This window comes from Hippoglossus stenolepis, chromosome 22, assembly GCF_022539355.2.
Source record: "Hippoglossus stenolepis isolate QCI-W04-F060 chromosome 22, HSTE1.2, whole genome shotgun sequence".
Taxonomy (NCBI): Eukaryota; Metazoa; Chordata; class Actinopteri; order Pleuronectiformes; family Pleuronectidae; genus Hippoglossus; species Hippoglossus stenolepis.
The window spans coordinates 10,920,977-10,941,123 of NC_061504.1; the positions used below are offsets into that span (position 1 = coordinate 10,920,977).

At 41.2% G+C, this 20,147-nt stretch overlaps 2 protein-coding genes across 4 annotated transcripts in view; both read right to left on the reverse strand.

Annotated features, from left to right (window-relative positions):
* The window catches only part of adipor2 (adiponectin receptor 2), a 29,197-nt gene extending 20,153 nt beyond the window's left edge, over positions 1–9,044 (reverse strand). Inside the window, exon 1 of the mRNA XM_035147179.2 lies at positions 8,909–9,044. The gene's annotated coding sequence lies outside the window, so the exon portion shown is untranslated. The remainder of the gene's footprint in view (positions 1–8,908) is intronic.
* A 7,336-nt stretch (positions 9,045–16,380) lies between these two features.
* wnt5b (wingless-type MMTV integration site family, member 5b) overlaps positions 16,381–20,147 on the reverse strand; it is a 75,097-nt gene continuing 71,330 nt past the window's right edge. For all 3 annotated transcript variants that reach the window (XM_035147564.2, XM_035147563.2, XM_035147565.2), the window contains 2 exons: positions 18,370–18,528; positions 16,381–18,276 (listed from right to left, as the gene is read on the reverse strand). In XM_035147564.2, coding sequence (XP_035003455.1) covers positions 17,977–18,276; positions 18,370–18,528 — 459 coding nt within the window. In that variant the 3' untranslated portion in view covers positions 16,381–17,976. The remainder of the gene's footprint in view (positions 18,277–18,369; positions 18,529–20,147) is intronic.

The window sequence follows — 20,147 nt, forward strand, 5'->3', positions numbered from 1 at the left end:
GAGTTCACACATAATGATTGGTGGCAATCGAATGCCGATTTTGTCGGTGATACATGTATAACTAATAAACACATTTCTTCTTACCCTAAACTGTACTTGGGGATACATAAGATTAGCATGCTAACCAGCTAGAGAGAAAATAGCTCCAATTAAACACACACACACACACACACACACTCAGTCACAGTGTGGACTCAGTCATTGTCACAGAAGAAGTGGCTCTGAAAATCAATCCTGGCTACTGCCAGACAAACCAACAGAAACTCACATGAAAAGAAAAAAATAAGAAGTGAGAAAAGAAAGAAAACGAGAGCTGCTGAAAACTAAAGAGAAATGTCAATGGTAATTGATTTGTTCTCTAGGATTTTTTTTACTCAAGAGAGCAAGTTTGTGTGGAGACCTGAGCAGCAAAAAGTGGAGGTGGAATGAACAAGAAGTAGAAATGCCCTTTTCTGCTATTTAAAAACTGTGGACTGAAGGAGTCAATCTGTCATGGCTGTGACTATTCAGTAGAATAAAATCACACAAATCATTTTAAGCATTAAGGTTGGGAGACTGGACGAATATATCGGCTTCAGTAATGTGCTCAGTCTAAGTCTGCTTGTTTTTTGGGGTGATTATTGCCATTTTATTTTATTGATAACTTATTTTACATTTGGTATTTTATTTTGGTAAGTATTTAACCTGTAGTGTGAAATTCTAAGTGTATGCTAATAGGAACTGGCAGCTTAAGTGAAGCTCACATCCACTAGCATGGATGGGCAGTGTGGGTCCAGGAGTCGCGTCCATGGACGTGTTGTTAAGTTAAATCAACGCCCTGCGACAACTTGGTTTCTCCTGCTTGATCTGCCACATTGTAAACATTGTTGTTGTGCTGATTTCCATAGTAGTGGCTAAATGACAATCAAACCATCTTGAGTGGCCACTGTTCTTTTTGATTTGTGTTGATAAGCAGCTCTGCATCAATGATATTTAAGAACTAGATTAAAACTGTATGCGTAATGTTGTGTACCCTGATGATTTAGCAGCACATATCTCCACCCGTTTGACATCTCAAGCGGAGTCATCCTTCAACTGACGCCATCTGACCCTCTTTCAAATAGTGCCAGACAGCTTTTGAGCTTTACAATTATTTGTTTGTTATAACTCTAAATAATAAATATAGTATATATCGGAAACCACTGATTGTTGAAGAAATGGTCAGCAATTGGAACATTTGAACATATTGCCTATCTCTATTGCATGAATGATGTTTAATAGAACACCAGGGCTTCTGCAAATGACCTAAACGATTCCAAGTTTCTGCCGAAATATGAGGAAGTCCGCTGCAGATGGACATAAGTGGGTGAAAGCATGACCCGACTTCTGCAAACGAAAGGAGAAACAAAAGGAGAGATGTCTGAGGATAAGATGTTTGAGATGTGCAGAAGACGTGACTCACTTAACCTGGTTTGCAGCATCGTCTGCTAGTCTGACATGCAGCCGCCCCGGGGGGCTGCATGAGTGTGTGGTCACAGTGCGATGACACATTGTCACAGACTACTTGAAGGAAAAAGCAGTGTTTGTCTTTGCTTTCATTCCGCAAAAAAACAAATATGGGACAAAGGTCAAACAGCATTGTGCAATTACTGTGCAGTTGCTCCACATGATGGCAAAACAAAAGCCACGTTCACACATATAGACACACTGAAAACCAGACTGAGTGGAGAGAGTAATATTGAGACACTATGTCTGAGATTATACATGGTTATTTACTAAACTCTGTATAAATTTAATATGAAAAAGGCCTTAAAGGGATAGTTTGGGTTATTTGAAGTGGGGTAGAGGTACTTATCCATAGTCATTTCATTACCTGCAGTAGATTTAGGAGCAGTTTGCAGAAGCCCCGGCAAAATGCACTGGTTAGTGGGTGAACAGTAAAAATGTATTTACTAACCCTAAACATCATCAGTTTAAATATGCACTATATTTTGAGTCGTTTGACGGCATCATCTTGCCGTGAGACAGCCCTTTACCTTGGTACATTTTCTCATACACTGAGCTTCTGTATACCTACATATAAACACACCTACAACTGGGAATATTCTTTGTTGGAGTGGTATTGGCGTGATTTGGTAATCTGAGGGATCCCACTTCAATTCCAGCATTTAAATATTTCTATTCATCAATGTTACATTCACAGACTGGCAATTAATAGTTGTTGTTTTTGTCGTAAACCACTATGAGTGCATAAAATAAGAACGGTTAAATGATATTTACTAAAGCAATTATTCAGGATGCAGTATTTAAGACGTTTGAACAGTTCCCAGTCCTCGACAAGCAACGTTTTCCCTTCAGTGTGTGCTCACTGACTTGAGTCACCTAATCTGATTTGGCCTGTGGCCTGTCACCTGCTATGTCATTTCTCTCTCTCTGTCTCTCTCTGTCTCTCTCTGTCTCTCACGCACACACACACAAAACAGGAAACGGAGCATACTTTTTAAAAAAATTAATTCCCCATTAATTGAACTACATATGGTTACATTATAGTACACACAGAAGAAGAATACAGAGTTAAAAGCAGAATTTTCGTCAAATGTTGATAAATCTGTCCTTGTTTTGTTTTTTCTTACTACGCCCTAATAGTTGAGATATTTCACTGATGAGTTATGTTAGAAACTATGAGTCATTTACAGAGTGTCATTTAAACAATGAGTTGAATCCCACCTTGAAGCAAAACTCTGACTTTAGTGTGACCTTGAGCTTTTCCATTATCTCAAACCTGGTTTTTCAGGTGGGACAGACACTCTGCCCGGTCAGCAGGTGACAGAGTTTGTTAAAAGCAGGTTAAACTGGTCTATTATCAGCAAACACAGGTTTACTCCGATCTTTATCTTTTCTTTACTCGTGGAAGTTTATTAGAGAGCAAAGGTTTCCACAAGCTGACAGGCTGAAACACAAAGACTATGCTTATCCAGCCTTTAACACATTTAACTAAATTTTCAATATGTTAAGGAACAATGCAAATTAGGTGCATATGCAGGCAGCTTGTCAGACCTGTATTTTTACTTTATGCATGAGAGCATTGGGTTGAAATTTTCTGTTGCCACTTTCAACATATCAGCTTCACTGACAATGACATCACTTTTCCTTTTAAAGGTGCCACAGTACTGGAGTTAAATGACTGACGCACAATCAACAGCACAGACAAGTATTCAGTCTAAAAGCTGCAGACACATACATCTTACCACACATCCAGTTACAACACATTTTGCACATTGGCCTTTAAACCACATGGTGAGTTGAACTTAACTCCTGAACGGCCGACATGTCAGTCTGTTTTTTTTGCCGATATCAGTACTAGTCAAACATGAACCTCTGAACCTTCTGAATAAGACAATACTCCGATTATGACGTTTACATGAGTTGCCAATAGAATATTCCATTTATTTTCCCGTTTACATTTTACAGAGCTTGGTCTGATTATGACACATCAACATTACGTTCTTCTACTTGCTTACAATCAAAGACAGGGCATGTGCCGTTAATGTATCGTACGGCAATGTCGCAAAATGTTCCAAAAGGACATAATGTGAATAAGATACTCCACATGTCCTGATTCGAATCTTGCTTGTTCTGAGTACAATCAGAAAACGCTGTTTACATGGCAATGTCTTATTGTCAAAAGGGGTATTGCTGATGGGAGTCATGGTAGTGGGTGTATGTGGGAGTATTTCAATCAACGTAGGGATTTTTACAGTGTTGGTGACAACTCTACCTCGTTAAACTGTCAATATCTTAAGTCCCTGACCTTGCTTACTCAGGTACAAAGAAAAACAGAACTGATGTCAATAAATTCACTTCAAGTTGTGTGTGTGTGTGTGTGTCCCAGGAGCTTTGTTCCTACAAAGCAATTAAAACATGGACATAGTCAGCCTCTGCAGTGAAATGACCTCCTGAAGACAACTATTATCTTAACTAAGGCCAAGTTTGAGGGCTGCTTAATTTGTCTCTATATTTGTTCGTGCAGTTTACTTCTCTGTGCCGCAACCCTGTGTGCGAGTTCCTATCGCAGGTGATTAGGCTTCCCTTTGGGTTTGAGGCAGCTTTACAATGATTTAAAGCTGCTGTTTAAACCCACATGACTGCTTTTACTGTTCACTGGAACTGTGGTTGCACTGAGGCCAGTGCTTAAACATATACCAGAGACATACACATCCATATTATTTGGTATTTTGATTCTGTGTCTCCAGGCAGCTACACCTGAATGCAAATAACTACTGTTCCCTGTGCTTTAATCTCCTCGCAGCTTCACATGGGTGGGGTCCGCCTCATGTGAAACTGAGTGATAGAGACTTTGGATGACTTGCAAGCCTGTTTGACTTGTTTTTCTACAAAATGGGAAAGTGGTCTACACTTTTGGACCCCACGCTATAACAAAACACTATCATAGTTGCCTTTCACCCAAAGAGAACAAAAATCTTAATATAAAGAAAATATGTAAGTCAATATCCACGGTGTGCGTGTGTGTCAGTGTGTGTCGCCTGGTGTCCCCTCAGTCCTGGTACAGCAGTGAGTTTCTGATGAGGCTGCCAGCAGTCTTATGATAGAGAGATACACAAAGACACCCAGTGTGAAGTGAGCAGCGCACACGTACTCACTCTTAGTCTCTCATTCATAGTGTACAGACAGGCAGAGAGCCACGTAGTGCATTACTACACGTGGTGGATTGGGGAAATGCAACGTCAATAACGGCACAACTGCATCGTAGGTGTCCCTGTGGAGATCGACCAAAGCAACATAGTCGACAAAAACGGACAAAAAAATCAAATAACAATGACTCTCAGTAGAGCGAGCGCATAACAAGGCCCAACAGTTCCCTTACGAAACCAGGTTTAAATTCACTGGATCCAGATTTCTAATTGGATTTGCACCAAAATTTAATGGAATCTTCCCCGACACATAGCGCCCCTTCCACCAAGTTTAATTGTAATCCATCCAGAATTTTATGGTAATCTTGCTTATAAGCAAACAAACCAACAAACCAACAGACCCCAATCACAGATTTCCACAATAGAAACACAATACCTATTTTATACAACAACCATATGTGAGTAGCATGATCATCATTACTACCATCTGTCATGAGTCGCCTCAACAAAGAGAAGCCGTTCCAGCCAATGCATTAAAGAGGATAGCGGCCCTCATGGTTATATATTATAAAAATGGACATGGCCTTCATCGGAGAGTTTCCCCACCCCTGCTCAACATGGTGCCTAACCACCAACCATTTAAACACAGAGCAGACACCGACCACTACAAGGCCGGTGCACAGTTGGGCACTGCTGGTAAACACAGTGAAACCAAATGCAGTGGTTTGCAAGCACTGGGTGGTGGTCCAGAGGTTGGTAACATGCAGATAAAAATAGCCCCCTTAAATCTTCTGATGAAAACTGGAAACCTAAAACTACTGACTAGATCAGGTCGCCTTCCACACTCTGTGAGATGAGCAGAAGGCTGAATTAAACACAGAAGTTTATATATTTTCCTGTTAAAAACTTCTAAATTTACGTTTTCTTCTCAGCTTTCTACCAGGGTGTGAAACTGGGTTGGTGAATTCAACATGAATAAATTAGCTCAGGTTATGTGTTAAGTATCTTTTAAGTGCTGCAACATGAAGAAGCTTTTCTGCTATACTGTACATTCCATATACAGAAATGTGCGATAATTTAACAAAAGTCTTTAATTAACAATAATATTCATAGTTAATTTTCTCAATGGTTTGATCGATCAGAACAGACATTCACATTTGAAAGCTTTATTAATTAATCGATGATCATTTATAGCCAGTTAGCAAACTTTAGCACGTACAAATGTTGTAGCTGTAACTCTCACACACAAGGACACAAACACATTCTGTTACTGCTGTTTAAGAAGCTTACTGTGCCTATGGACAGAGTAATTAACAAGAATTAATGTGCGTGTATGCTCACTTAGGCAACAACATGACAGACCATATAAACCATTTAACACAAAGACGTACTTCTTTTTGCTTTGTGCACCACACACCTCTTTCTCTGGGTTGTGAGGAAAAGTAAAAGCATAGACACAGGCGAGACGAGGAATATAAAAGAAAGAGAGAGAGGCAGCTACTCTTTCTTATGATCAATCAATTTAGCCACGACAGTTCACTGCTGTTCTCAGAAGCTATGTTTAGCCGCTCTCCTGCCTGGCTGGCACGCTGTCAAAGACTGACTTAATTCTACATTAAATTCTCCGGAGAGTTGTACTTCTTCCACTAAAAAACATGACGTACTGCTCAGTAGCCATGTGTAGCAGGGTGAGAGTTGGCGCACACATCAACTCCAGCAATAATGGATGTTGGGAATTCATTCTTTGGAAAATTGCAAATCAATAACTTTTAACAGGAGAGTACAGCAAATGTCCTAATTAGAAGGATTTAAAAGCTCGGAGACATTTCAGATAAATGGAGGCTATGTGGTAAATTTTCTCTGGTACTGTGCTTTATGCATGACATGGTTTTTCTATTGCACATGATTACTCGACATAAAAATGATGCATGGATCTGCTTTGCATCCGTGCAGGCTTAGACACAGAAATACATTGTCCTGCAGAGGAGCAACAGGGACGGGCATGTGTCATTATATTTATAGATCACAAGTTAAGGTTTCTTTTCGGCTGCAATTGAATAGGATCAGAGTTGAACATGGAAATAATGACACTGAAGACCTCAAAGGGTCAAACTAAACAAGAAAAACTTGATAAAAATGGACTTTAACGCAAATAGCTAAGACGTTGCTCCATGAAATATCCATAGTTTAATCTCGAACTAAGTGGACAGCTGGGAGTGTTTTTGAACATATAAAGTTTGGGTTCAAGACAAAAAGGCTATCAGCTACCCAGCCCATGAAATATTTATGACATGACCTCATGCTTTGTGACAAAATGGGATGGTCATACATGCAGCATTTGCAGTCAGTAAAACGAAAAAGACATAAAATGGAGCGATGAAATGAGAATTTAACAATCCATGGTCTTTCTAAATACAGTATATAGTAGCTATAGAATGTATTACTCAGTGGTCACAGATTAAGTGCTGGTAAATGCTGCTGCAGCTGCAAAGTTTGACAATATTTCCTGCTGGTGATGACTGATGTATAAAGCCCCTTTTTCCACTGGTCAAAAAAAAAAAAACTAACACCAAGTAACATCTGGCTTTCATCTTCAAGTGGAATGGATACAATAGCCATTCAGTCCTGGGGCAAATTACTCTCCAGGAAACATGGGTTTTTATCGGCTCTGATCAACAGTGATGGAAACATGACACCCAAGTAAATGCGCTAATTACTTTCTCTTCTTTATTTTGGCTATATGCTGATGATCGACCTTTTCCCGCAAGACATTATGACGGACATTGAAGTTTCGGGCACGCACATTTGTGTACTTATTGTTTGTTTCATTTTGAGAATGCCACGCAACAGTGATTTTTACTTGGTATCATATGCAACACTGGCACGACCGAGAGGTTTCCGATGCGTAGGTTCCAGACATATGTGACGCCGAAAATAACTCACCAAGGGTAAGAAACAGAAAGGTAAATTCCTCTGCTGGCAGTGGGTAAAGAGTCAGTCATCTTCTTTCAGCGGGTTTACTCCCGACAAATACCTGCTTATTTTCATGTAAAATCGTAATTTAAACCTGAAGAACTAATCTTCCGTTTTAGTGTCATTCTAAAGCATTATCATTGACATGAAATAGTGAATGTTGGCTGATCAATAATAAAAAAGTTGGTGTTCGGTCCCGTCTGTTCAACACAACACATTAAACATTACTGAGAAACTTGCATTTAGTCTGCACAGTCTCATATTGAAGCACAGGGGCGGACAGTCTGGGATCAGGACAAGTCTCCAAGTCACTGTAGTTCAACAACAGGAAATCAACTTACACTATCTTCCATCCGTTCATATCATGTGTTTATGAGATGATAACTGCATGGCACAAAGGGTACACTCTGCAGAAAGCACTATTATTATCATGATCTGAAAATATGTGACTAAAGCACACGCAGGTATAGATTGCTTACAGAATTTTTCGTGATTTCACAGCGCAACAAAGAGCTGGACCACAGCAGAATGGTCATGTTGTCAAATAAATCTGCCTTTTTACAGCAGCTACCTGCATCAGCAGTGAGATAACAGACACACAAAGCAGTGATGTAAACTCAGAGTATACACAGGAGTCAACACTGGCGAGCAAGCAAGACAAAGAAAACCCCAAACTCCAGCCTCACTACCTTCTTGTTGACAGCACGAGCACTTCCAGCACCAGACACACACACAGACACACGCACACACACACACAAAACACACAAAGGAGCTGTTCGACTCCTTTAATATTACGCTGCCGTGGTTGTATTTTACCTCTCCTTTCATCCAGACTGCGTTGCAGAAGATGACAGACACCCATAGAGGCGGACAGCATCCCGCCGACAGGCTGAGATCACGGTTTGTTTACACCGACGTAGCGAGCTGGCTAGTCCGCTAACAGGGGCTGCCACATCCGAAACAACCCTCGTAACTCCGACACAGAGCGTGCGTTTCCCTTTGACAGCTTCCCACGTCCACAAATCTGCCTTCAAACACACGAAATACCGCCTCTGCGTGCGTGATAATGCCGCGCAACGACAAAACAAAGCGGTGGTCCGTCGCGGGCTAGCAGATTACGCGTCTCTCTTGTTGTTTTGACAGCAGGAATTAGCTGGATAGCAAAGCTGCTAGCTGGCAGGTTCCCTCCACGGAGGCGCTAACGCAACGCGAGGACCAAGTCCTGCGTGGATTTAACAGTGCGAAACAACGCGGAAGAAGGGACATTACAACCCGCGGGGACAGACACGAGTTTCGTTATTCACCTGGAGCCGCTGTCTGCAGAGGCGTGCGTCCCCCCGGTGTCGTGTAAGTCAGTTCGCAGACAGTTGCCTCCGCCGCTCGTCTCCTCCTGGACTCTGAGGACTCACTGAGTGGAGGTTACACAGCACTGGACCCACAGGCGTCCGAGGGAGGTAATCAGCCAATGACGCTGCTCGCATGAGCGGCGGCGAGCCAATCGGATCGCTCAGCGGACCAACTCGACCAATCGCCGACGACCAGGAAGCGGAAGAGGAGTCCGTGTCATGTTTTTGTAGTTTTAGGAACTGTGAGCTCATTCAACGTGGTGAAAATGTAGAAATCAGTGGATGGAGCTATTTTTAAGAGTTAGGAAGAATTTGTGAGAAATTTTATGAAATAGATGTGTCATGAGTGACACATGAGTGACACACTCTCCTGTGTGTAAACTCACTTGCAGCAGGAAGAAACTGGTTTGGCAAGAAGCTGCCATGTGGCAATTGACCAAGTTTTAAAATGCTTGGTCAACCCTGCTGGTTTACTATCAGTCAGTAGCACTCAATACGTCATCCCAGAGCCCAAAGAGACATTTTCAACCTGCTTGTTTCACCCATAGACTTTATATGTTTCAACCAACACTCCCCTATAGATATTAAAGTCATCCTTATGTAAAATGATTACATAAAATCAACGTATAAAAAGCTGAGAAGCTAAGAAGCTGATGGCAACGGTTGTTTGGTGTATATACACTTGATACAACCTAAATTATTTATTAATTTTCTCGCGATCACCGGTATGATCTAATTATTCCTACAGTAGTGTGTATGTTGTTGCTTCTGGCGAGGAGGTCATGTTTTCGTCTGCGTTTGTTTGTCTGTCGGTAAATTAGCACGATTACACATAAACTATCGCATGGATTACCAAGAAAACTGGTTGGAAGGATGCGATATGAGTCAGGAGAGAATCCATTAAAATTTGGTACGGGTCTGGATCAGGGTCGGACCAAGGAACATTGTGATTTTCATCTATTTGTGGGAAAAAATTATTCATGGTTACACTTAAAAACAAGAGGATGTTAGTTTGTCGCAATAGCAATGTCATTAGTGAGGTTCTTAATGAATTCTTACACCCAGATTATAAATCCTCACCCCATGTAGTCAATTGTACATTATAAATAAGGTGTTGGTGGTGTGACACTGCAGCTCCACCACTTGAGAAGGAAGGAAGCACTGTGCAGTGTGGTAGAAAAAAGTAATGAGTTCATGCTGTGAATCACCCCACTGCTGGATGACCTGCTCTGTGTCCTCTCTGCCCCCCCGGCCCTGGGGTGCACACATCCATGAGTTTACACTGCACACTGACACAGAACACACACTCAGATGCACACTCTGCTATCTCCCAATGAGCTCTGATTGCATGATTGTGCAAATGGATGGTCATTGGCAGCTGGGTGCGTTACTAAACAGCCCACTTTCGTTGGTCGGGTTAATCCGGTGCACGAACGCAAAAACGCTCAGCAACTTTCCCAACAGATATCTTTTTGTTTTCGGTAGAGGAGCGGCCAGAGAAAGAACATTTTTAAAAGAGGTGGCACTGTAAATGATGACAATCTTGCTGCCATGGCTTTAGCTGATGCATATGAATGTAAATCATTGTGTGATGTTATGTGCGTACTTTGATATACCGTGACTGCGGTATGCTCCTGGGGCCCTAAATTCATTATCACAGCTTATCTGATTGATAAGGAGCATTCATTATGGTTGAGGTTTTACTGTTGTTTAACTGAGGGGAAGTTTATTGGTTTATCTTTATCTTTATTGAGGGAAAAAACAACTTCTATGAAACATACTGTAAAATGGTATAATATAGATAAAGTAGGGAGGGAACTTGATGTGACTGACCAAAGCAAAGGGGTTTACAGTATTTTTGGATTTCTAATGGCGTCACATGAGACATTCAACTTGAAAATTCCTTTTACATTACCCACAATTTACTCAGCACGTGGTTTTATTGACTAACAGTGTTTTTTTAAGCTAATCAGGGGAACTGGCTGGCTCTGACAAAGTCCATCCTCATGGTCATTGATTTTTTTTTCTTACAGTATAAGTGATGCCTCTGTAGAGTTCTGTGCGAAGGACTCGGTGTACGCAGGCACATTATGTGACGTGACTTCAGCCTTCTTTGGTGTGGTTCTGCATGTTTCTCTGAAGACACAGGACGAAGTGTTTAAAAAAAAGAAGGATTAGTTGGTTCTGTTCAAATGGTCTTTTCTGGGGAATTTGTCTCTGTCATCCCGCTCCCTCTTAGGAAAAGCAGATAATACGGCATGACTAATAGCTGGCCAGATATCAGAGAAGTAAACACGATCTATCAGCATCATAGCTTGCAATGCTTTGTTTTAAGCTTTAGGTAAAAAAGTGTAGGGATATAGAAGTGAAGTGTTTTTACTCAGGCTGATTCCAGTATTTACCAAATACAAATGCCTTTTTTAGCAAATGGTCTGACATACTAAATATGCCGGATACAGCATATACTGCATTTGGCAGGGTGTCACACTTTGTTTTGCATAACGTCGATAATTGCGCCACGTTCAGGTTTCTAATCCTGCATTTAAGTGTTTCTTTGTTGCTTTGCCTGTGTCTATGTGGGAACATGCGTGCAGGCCCCTCCTTGGATGATGTGGCCATAATCGGTTGTTATGTACCAACTGGAGCAACAAAGTACAGACTTGATTCCTGCTTCATGACTGTGGTGATTATTGAAGACTTTACTGGACTCAATTAAAGAAACGTTAGAGTCAATCAGGGCTGTTCAGTGTGTCTGTAAAACCTAATATGTGCATATATATTGTGTGTCTTTAATTCTGTGTTCTCTCTGAGGAAATAAACTTAATTCTTAAAGAACAATAAACACAATATCTGGTGGCTAGTTCAGACACACAGAGGATGGAAAACGACTTTCATTAGCATTTCTATAAAAAATTCTGTAGCTCGTTATTAATTCCTATAATTTACTTCCTAGTACAAGTAAGTTTCCACTAGCTGTTGGCTATGTGTATATGTGTATTAAAGACATGACAACCATTCTCCTCAAGTCACAACAGGTAGACCACACCTTACAGCAGGTGTGTGTTTTGTGTATGTCTTTTGTTAAATTAAGTGTTTATACATTCAGTTTTACTTTCTGGTAACAGGGTCAGCTAAAGTTCTGACATTGTTGATTCAAAAATACAACATTACAAGAAGTGTGATGTATGACAAAATGTTAATTAAATGAGGAGCTAACATATTTTTTTGACACCTGTGACTTATAGAGCTACAGCTAGAACATCCAAAACAAGGCAAACCTGAATGTTGCGCACACAAGTCCTGATTTGGGCATTGACGCCCTGACCTAGCACACGCACTCATATGCACACATATGGTGTGACAGAAGGGAAGAGCCCGTGACATAAACTGTTTCACACCCACCACACCCCCTGAGATCACCGCACCTCTCTCGTCACCTCACACACCTCATAGTTGCGTTGTTTATCACGTGTAGGCTGGTGGGCACCTGGGATAATCGTCCATTGTGTGGTATGTTCAGTATCTCATCCATGTCACGTGATTTTACCTGCTGGTGGTGCAGGTGTGACTCTGGGCCGTATGAGATTTCTTTTAAATGAACCGTCCGTGGTTGCCGCCCTGAATTCCTCAAAGTGATCGGATGATATCTTCACGCATGGATTTCCTTTTCAGGTGATGACGTTTAGCCTGATTTAATTTTCCAGTTTGCATGAACTTCTTTTCCAATGTTTTTGCAGTGAAAAATACCCACACAGCACATCATGGATCCAGCCACAAACTGCTCAACCTTTCACTTATATAACTGAATGCAATCACAATGGATATTGACCCCAAAATATAGCCTTTGTGAAAACAGCATGGTGCTGAGTTCAGTACATTTATCAACTTTGGCATGGTTCCCATTTGATCCTGCAGCATGTGTCTGTGTTGCATTATTGATTTGTGTTTGTTTGAAGTGTATTCGGTAACTGTTGGATTTGCCAGTTGTTTGTCTGGCCCCAGTATGTGTTGTGTGTGTGTGTGTGTGTGTGTGTGTGTGTGTGTGTGCGTGTGTGTGTGTGCGTGTGTGTGTGTGTGTGTGTGTGTGTGTGTGTGTGTGTGTGTGTGTGTGTGTGTGTGTGTGTGTGTGTGTGTGTTTTCAGGTGAGTCTACTTTACACCAGCTGCAACAGGCAGGGATGTAGATAAATGCTCCAATACAAACAATGTGCACATTCAGTGGGCGGCTGTCTGTAGCTGTCTGCCGGCTTAATAAGACAGCAGTAGTAATAGTGATGGGGGAATTGAACTTTCATCTCATGCTACCACATGTGCAACACTTTCAGGAGAACATTAGAGGATGAACAAGCGAACGGATACGTGGCTGCAGCCTTTGTGTTTTATTGGTTCTTTGAGCTCTGTGTGTGTTTGAAAGAGACAGAAAAACATATGAATAAGAAATATGTTGCCCAGTCACATTCTCACAGACCTCTCCACTAAGAATCATGTCTTCTAGGACATAACAGGAGGTCTTAGCCTCATTTGTCTATTTCATCCAGAATGTACTTTAGCCATAACAGTTTTCTTAACTCCTCTTCTCCTGCTCCGACACAGCGAGAATAACTTGTTGAGGAAATTGTCTCATGGCTCAATGCCAGAGAACAGCGCAGAGAAAAGAGAAAGACATTTGGATGAATTACATGAGCCGTTCTTGCGGTTATGTAGTTATGTAGAGCAGCTGCAAGAAGAGCAAAGCATATACCTCTATGCAGGTTTGCCTACATAGTTAGTAGTCAAATTAAAAAGGTCATTAATATCACACTGTACTGGTGTCTCAGGCAAGTTTGTGTGCAGATGAGCAGGGATGCCGGCAGCTAGACGATTTTGTCCCAGCGTGCAGCTTAACTGCATCTCCAGAAAGTGCACATTCAAAGCTGCGCAGAGCAAGATAACAGCAAATGTTTAAAAACCCAGTGAAAGTCGTGGGACAGCTGCATATCACCTGCCCCCTAGGCAAACAGCAGACATTTAAATTTCTACAAAGTGCATCCTTGTGGACCCTGTAGAACCAGAAGGAAACAAATGTCTCACCCATTACATTTAGGAAGTAATGATGTTGCTTTAACTGCAGTTTTTTTGTCCCTAACAACAGAGGAAAAGTACAAAATTGACTTGAGGCACAAAATCTGCAGAAACAGACTGAAAGTCAGCAAAACATCCTGATGTCAAGAGCAACTTCTCTGCCACAGCAGTGCTGCAACCAGACTCCTCCCTTGCATAAAGGGTAAACTGCACCGCTTAAAAACAAACTTAAAAACCACTATTGAAATGATTACATAAAAATACTCATCACAATATTCTCATAATAAGAACAGGACAGATAACTCCGCTGATTTTGTGATGCCTCTGCTAAGGAGGTTATGTTTTCACCTCTACCCATTTGTTTATTGGTTGGTTTGATATTCAGCAGGATTACACACATTGGACAGTATCAAATGAAACTTGGCGGAAGGATGCGATGTGGGTCAGGGAAGAACCCATTAAACTTTGGAGCGGATCCAGATCAGGGGTAGATCCAGAATGGATTTTTTTCTTTTTCCTTTTAACATCGTGAGATTGCGGTGTGTGAAATTTGGTGCAGCTTGATTGAATTTAAAGGGACTGTTGGGCCTGTTGGGCCTTGGCGCAGGTATTCCGAATATCAGCATCACAGCAGCAGATGGCTGTCAGGCGAACAGTATCAGACACCATCAGGTTACACTTTCACTCGTCTAATCTCCAGCGCACACGCACACACACGCACGCACACACACACACACACACACGCACGCACGCACACACACACACACACACACACACGCACACACACACACGCACATACACCATGACATGATACACGACACCGACGCCATTAAGATATAACAATAACATTAATACTATAGTGTTTAAAGCCATAATCAGCAGTTATATACATTGAGAGGGAAAACACACACACACACACATACAGACTGTCATGTGAGGAGGATTACATTACACAGTGACAGTACTATGGGCCAGTCATGCCGCTCTGGTCAGTGGTCTAATCCATTTAGCAGTGAGCAGCTAAATGTAAAGGGATTGTTTGTTAGGTCACTGTACAAACCTGTTTAAACCAAAAGGGGTGTTGGTGTAGAAAAGTGGACGAAAAACGCCGACCATGGAGCAGATGAGGAAAATCAAACGTAAACAATACAACATACATAGATACAACTTCCTGAAATACACAATACTTTACTTTCTGTGTAAGAACACAATACAGTAAATATATTGTGATGTTGCGTTAACCATGAATAAATCTGCTTTTGTCCTTGATACTGATCTGAACGAGGCTGATCAACGTGGATGTCTGCAAAATGTCATGTGAATTGAATATAAATGAAAAGTATGAACTTCGGAGGATTTTTGTTGTCTCTGATAAAAAAAATCTACACCTGAGAAACATATATTTAAAAAGTGCACACGCAAAATGTATTTGGCTAAATTTACCATTTGTATTAGATCATTTCAGGTTATATTTATCAGTGAGGCTTCATAATAAATATGAAAACATTCAGTGGAAATATGATTCCTTCAAAATAAGAGTTTAAACGTATACCAGTATTAACAGTTATTGTAGTTTTCAGTGGAGAGAGTTTATATTGTCATATTACTATAGTGATTCGGAGGCCCTGCCACGTGGAGGGCACAAAACGAATCTGGCGACTTTAATGTAAGTTTTATGGCTATAACAAGAAATACATTATATGGCAAGGAGGATATGTTTTCATTGCTGATTGTCTGTTTGTTAGAAAGATTCTGCAACATTTTATACAAATTTATCCTTTTTATTTCTTTTAACTCTTTTAATCTTTTTTTTTTACTTCAAATTCGATTTTTTTTATTGTTTTCTTTTCATTTAGTCTCTGAGTTGTTGTTGTTTTCAAATGTCCCTGTACAGCACCTTGAATCTAACTCTGTGTATAAAAGGTGCTTTAAAAATAAAATTGCCTTGACTTATGAAACCAAATTTAAATTCACTAGATCCAGACAAAAACAAAGGCAGAAGAAAACACAACCTCCTTGGCAGAGGTAAAAGTCACTCTGATTACTGATTCATTACTATAATTAGTAAAATTCAGAGTGCGAGATCATAACCCGTTTCTGTCTTCATATTTTTTCATATTAACGTCACTTGTGTTTTCAGATTTTCAGTAACTTCCCCGTCACTAAACTTGGCCCTGCTTTGTGTATCACATTACTGTAAGTCTGTACTTCCTGTTCCTATTTTGCATCATTTTCCAAAACACCCCGTCGATGACAAAGACTCGTCTGTTGCTGTCGTGTTGGTGGTGAACACGGTGAAACGTTGGCCGGGGTCAAACCTCTCGGAAAGAAAGAAACTGCAGCGGACTCACAAACGGAACAAAAGCCTCATTGTCGAAGACTAGTTTATCAAAAGAATACACCGTAATACTCACGTATAAAACATAGAAAACAGAGAATGAAAAACAATAATAAAATATACTTTCTTTTCTCATCTACTATTCTTTAAAAAGTAATCAGTTGCAGTCCTTTCTGTTTCTCCGCACTCACACGTTCAGTTTTTTCAGTCCTCTTCTGTCCTCATTCGTGTTCTGTCCATCAAGTGTATTGTATCATAAACCTACAATATTCTGTCAGGTTACGACGGGGCCGTTATAAAAAACGTTTCAACTGGCGGCAGAGCTGCCAAATCGACACCACAGGGCTTTTTGTTGACTTAATAAGTTGCATAACGGTGTGAGATGAAGAGGCTCCACGCGCGGCCTCTCAGTGCAGTACATTAAGGCCGATACAGCACATTAATCTCACTAATGGAGGTCTGCGCTCGCCTCATGTCAGTCGAAGGTCACGGAGCTGCCGGACTGGCGGCGTGTGAGCTGCTTGTTTAAGCGGCCGCCGAGCAAAGATGGCGGCGGCCTCGTTAACCCGCGCCGGCCCACTTGTCGGGAATCTGCTCTCTGGTGAGGAGGAGCTGACATGGAGAGCGTGCACTGTACGTCATTGGTCCAGTTTGATGTGGAGATCAGCTGCTTTCTTGTCCTTCTTTTAAATTCATTTGTCTTTTCCCTCTTTTCATTATTCCCTCCATTTCACGTTTGTCCCCCCCCCCGCCGCCCAATAAGCGACTCCTCTTGTTTTCTCCCTTCTGTCCGACGCACTCTGGATTTTTCTGCATACCCGAACAGGTGAGTCTGGCAACCTCAGCACAACGCACGTCACGTGTGTGTGAGGATTTTTCTTGCGGGGTCAAAGGTCAAAATGGTGCTAGAAGCGCACACACAGAGGGGACACCGCAGTCAGCACTAAAAAGGTTCAATACCCAAACACGTGAAGTGAGTTTTGTGGCTCCAAACGGTGTCTGGGGCTCGCTCAAGTCTTTTTTAAATAACAAACAGATATGTATTTTTATTTATTATTAAATCATATATTTATTTATCATTTCCTCATCGACTAGTTATATGTGTCCCTTCTTTTTTTTTAGGGTCCAGTTGTTCCACCTTCACCTGCAAGTCCATCAGCCCTTTGCTAATCATTCTTTTTCTTTGTCCTCCCTTTCCTTCCCTCCATCCTTCAGGGTTGTGATCGGGATGTAGTGATGACAGGAGTGATGGGAAAACCAGAATCTCAGAGAGCCGTCGTGAAAAAGCGTGGAAGACGTCCAGTTCATCCTCTTCGATCCATCTCTCATTCGGCGGTTCACACACACACACACACACACACACACACACACACACACACAAACATGGCCACACAGCAGCTTCTGCAACTGCATGTGAAAAAGTGTTTTCTCATCGGAGGCGAGAAGGAAATAAAAAGATAAGAGCAGCTTTGTCAGATAATGGAACTTATCGTCTCGACTCATCCGAAACAAAACCCTGAAAAATCACCCTCCTGGATCCGTCACCCTCCATCATCCCACCACTGTTCCCCCCCCTCTCCTCCTTTTCCACCCCCGTCCGTCCTTCTGCCCGCTGTCCGTCATGTGCACTATTTACACACAAACTGGTCCACGAGCGTTGTGCAGCGCTTGCACTTGACGTAGCAGCACCAGTGGAACTTGCAGTGGCAGCGCTCGTGCTTGTAGGTCTTGAACTGGTCGTACCCTCGGCCGCAGCACATCAGCTCGCAGCCGTCCATGCCCTCTGAGGTTTTGTTGCAGAGGCGGCCCTGCGTGCCCAGGGAGCCCGTGGTCTCGTTACGGAGGCAGTAGTCCGGGCTGGGGTCGATGTAGACCAGGTCCTCCGGGGTCGGGGTGTTGAAGCGCTTGTCGACCTGCTCCAGCTTTCCCTGAGTGAGATAAAGAAAAAGATGGATTTTGTGAGATGTCAGATTTTTCGGGTCACCCTGGAGGGAGAGGTGCATCAGCTATGAATTCATTACCTTGCGTCCGATGCGCATGGCAGCGGCACTGTCGTACTTCTCCTTCAGAAATTCCCCGACACGTCTGAAGTCGGCCAGCTGGAGCCAACAGGTCTTCAGGCTGCAGGAGCCCGACACTCCGTGACACTTACAGGCCACGTTGGCGAGGTTATAGACGGCCTGATGGAGCGAGAGACAGAGACAGAGATGTTTTCACCCACACTTTGTTTCTTTACGCCTCATTTCATCAATATCTTATCCAAACAAGGTCAACAGAAAGGAAAACTCCTCTGTATATTTTCCATCCATCCAGTATCTGGGGTTATCCTTTGAGGGTAACTATGTTATGTTATGTTATTTTATAAGGGGTTCTTGAGATTTTATTCCCTAAGAAATGTTTTCCATGACATAATCATATCATAAAAATGATCAAAAGTCCACATCCAACACACTTTAATGTAACAGGAAACTTTTTTGCAGCCTTCCTTGAAAATCAAATAGATGCAGAAGAGTGTGATATTTAATATAAAAGATCAAATGACATAATAATAAATTCTTAACATGAAAAGTGAGTATAAATCTTGTGAAATTTTCTGACAAACTGCAACTTCCCATTGAATAAAGAGCAAAATCAACTTGATAATTAGAATGTAAATATAAAACTGTAATTATAAGTCAGACATCACAGTTTGTATCAGTGTGTGTGTGTGTTTGGATCATTCAAATACACGAGATGTGCAAAAGAGCACTAGGGAACTAAAATATCTGCGTTTTAAATCTGCTGGTTAGGTCACATTTGATCTAATGGACACTGAGTGAGATGCTGGGAATTTGATGTTTGCGTGTTTTACTTCTCACATATCAAGTTAAAGTAGTAACTCAGCAGAACTACACAGGATCTGGATTTTCCATTATCCACTGAGGCCAGCACATCTGTTTCCTGCTACGCTGCTGCCATCTAGTGGTGAACATGTGTCAGTACTCCCTCTCATCTACAGTGGTTGCAGAAAACATGACCTCAGCAAACTGAACCAAGGGAAAAAACATCAGGTAAATCCAGATGATTCACAGTTTAACTTGGATTTATACAGTTTAACTCGATGCACTCTTTGCTTCGGGTCATTTCACACAGTCACACTCGGCTCAGTTATTTATTCCTTAGGACATTTTAGATTTTTCCTTTACACACAACATGAAAAATTTCAACCATGGCAATGTTTGATTTTTTTCCCTATATGATAGACAATACATTTTTCACTATGACATAGTACATTAACATATTGGACCCAATAAGGATAGATAGATAGATAGATAGATAGATAGATAGATAGATAAATAGATAGATAGATAGATAGATGGATAGATAGATAGATAGATAGATAGATAGATAAATAGATAGATAGATAGATAGATGGATAGATAGATAGATAGATAGATAGATAGATAGATAAATAGATAGATAGATGGATAGATGGATAGATAGATAGATAGATAGATGGATAGATGGATAGATAGATAGATAGATAGATAGATAGATGATAGATAGATAGATAGATAGATAGATAGATAGATAGATAGATAGATAGATAGATAGATAGATAAATAGATAGATAGATAGATAGATGGATAGGTGGATAGATGGATAGATAGATAGATAGATAGATAGATAGATACTAAATTGATCCAAAACTTGGAAAATGCAACACACTAACAATGTAAGATCAAAACTATACAAAATATAAAGAATACAAACATAAAATTGAGGTGAAGAGTTGTAGAAGATAATCTCACAAACTCTG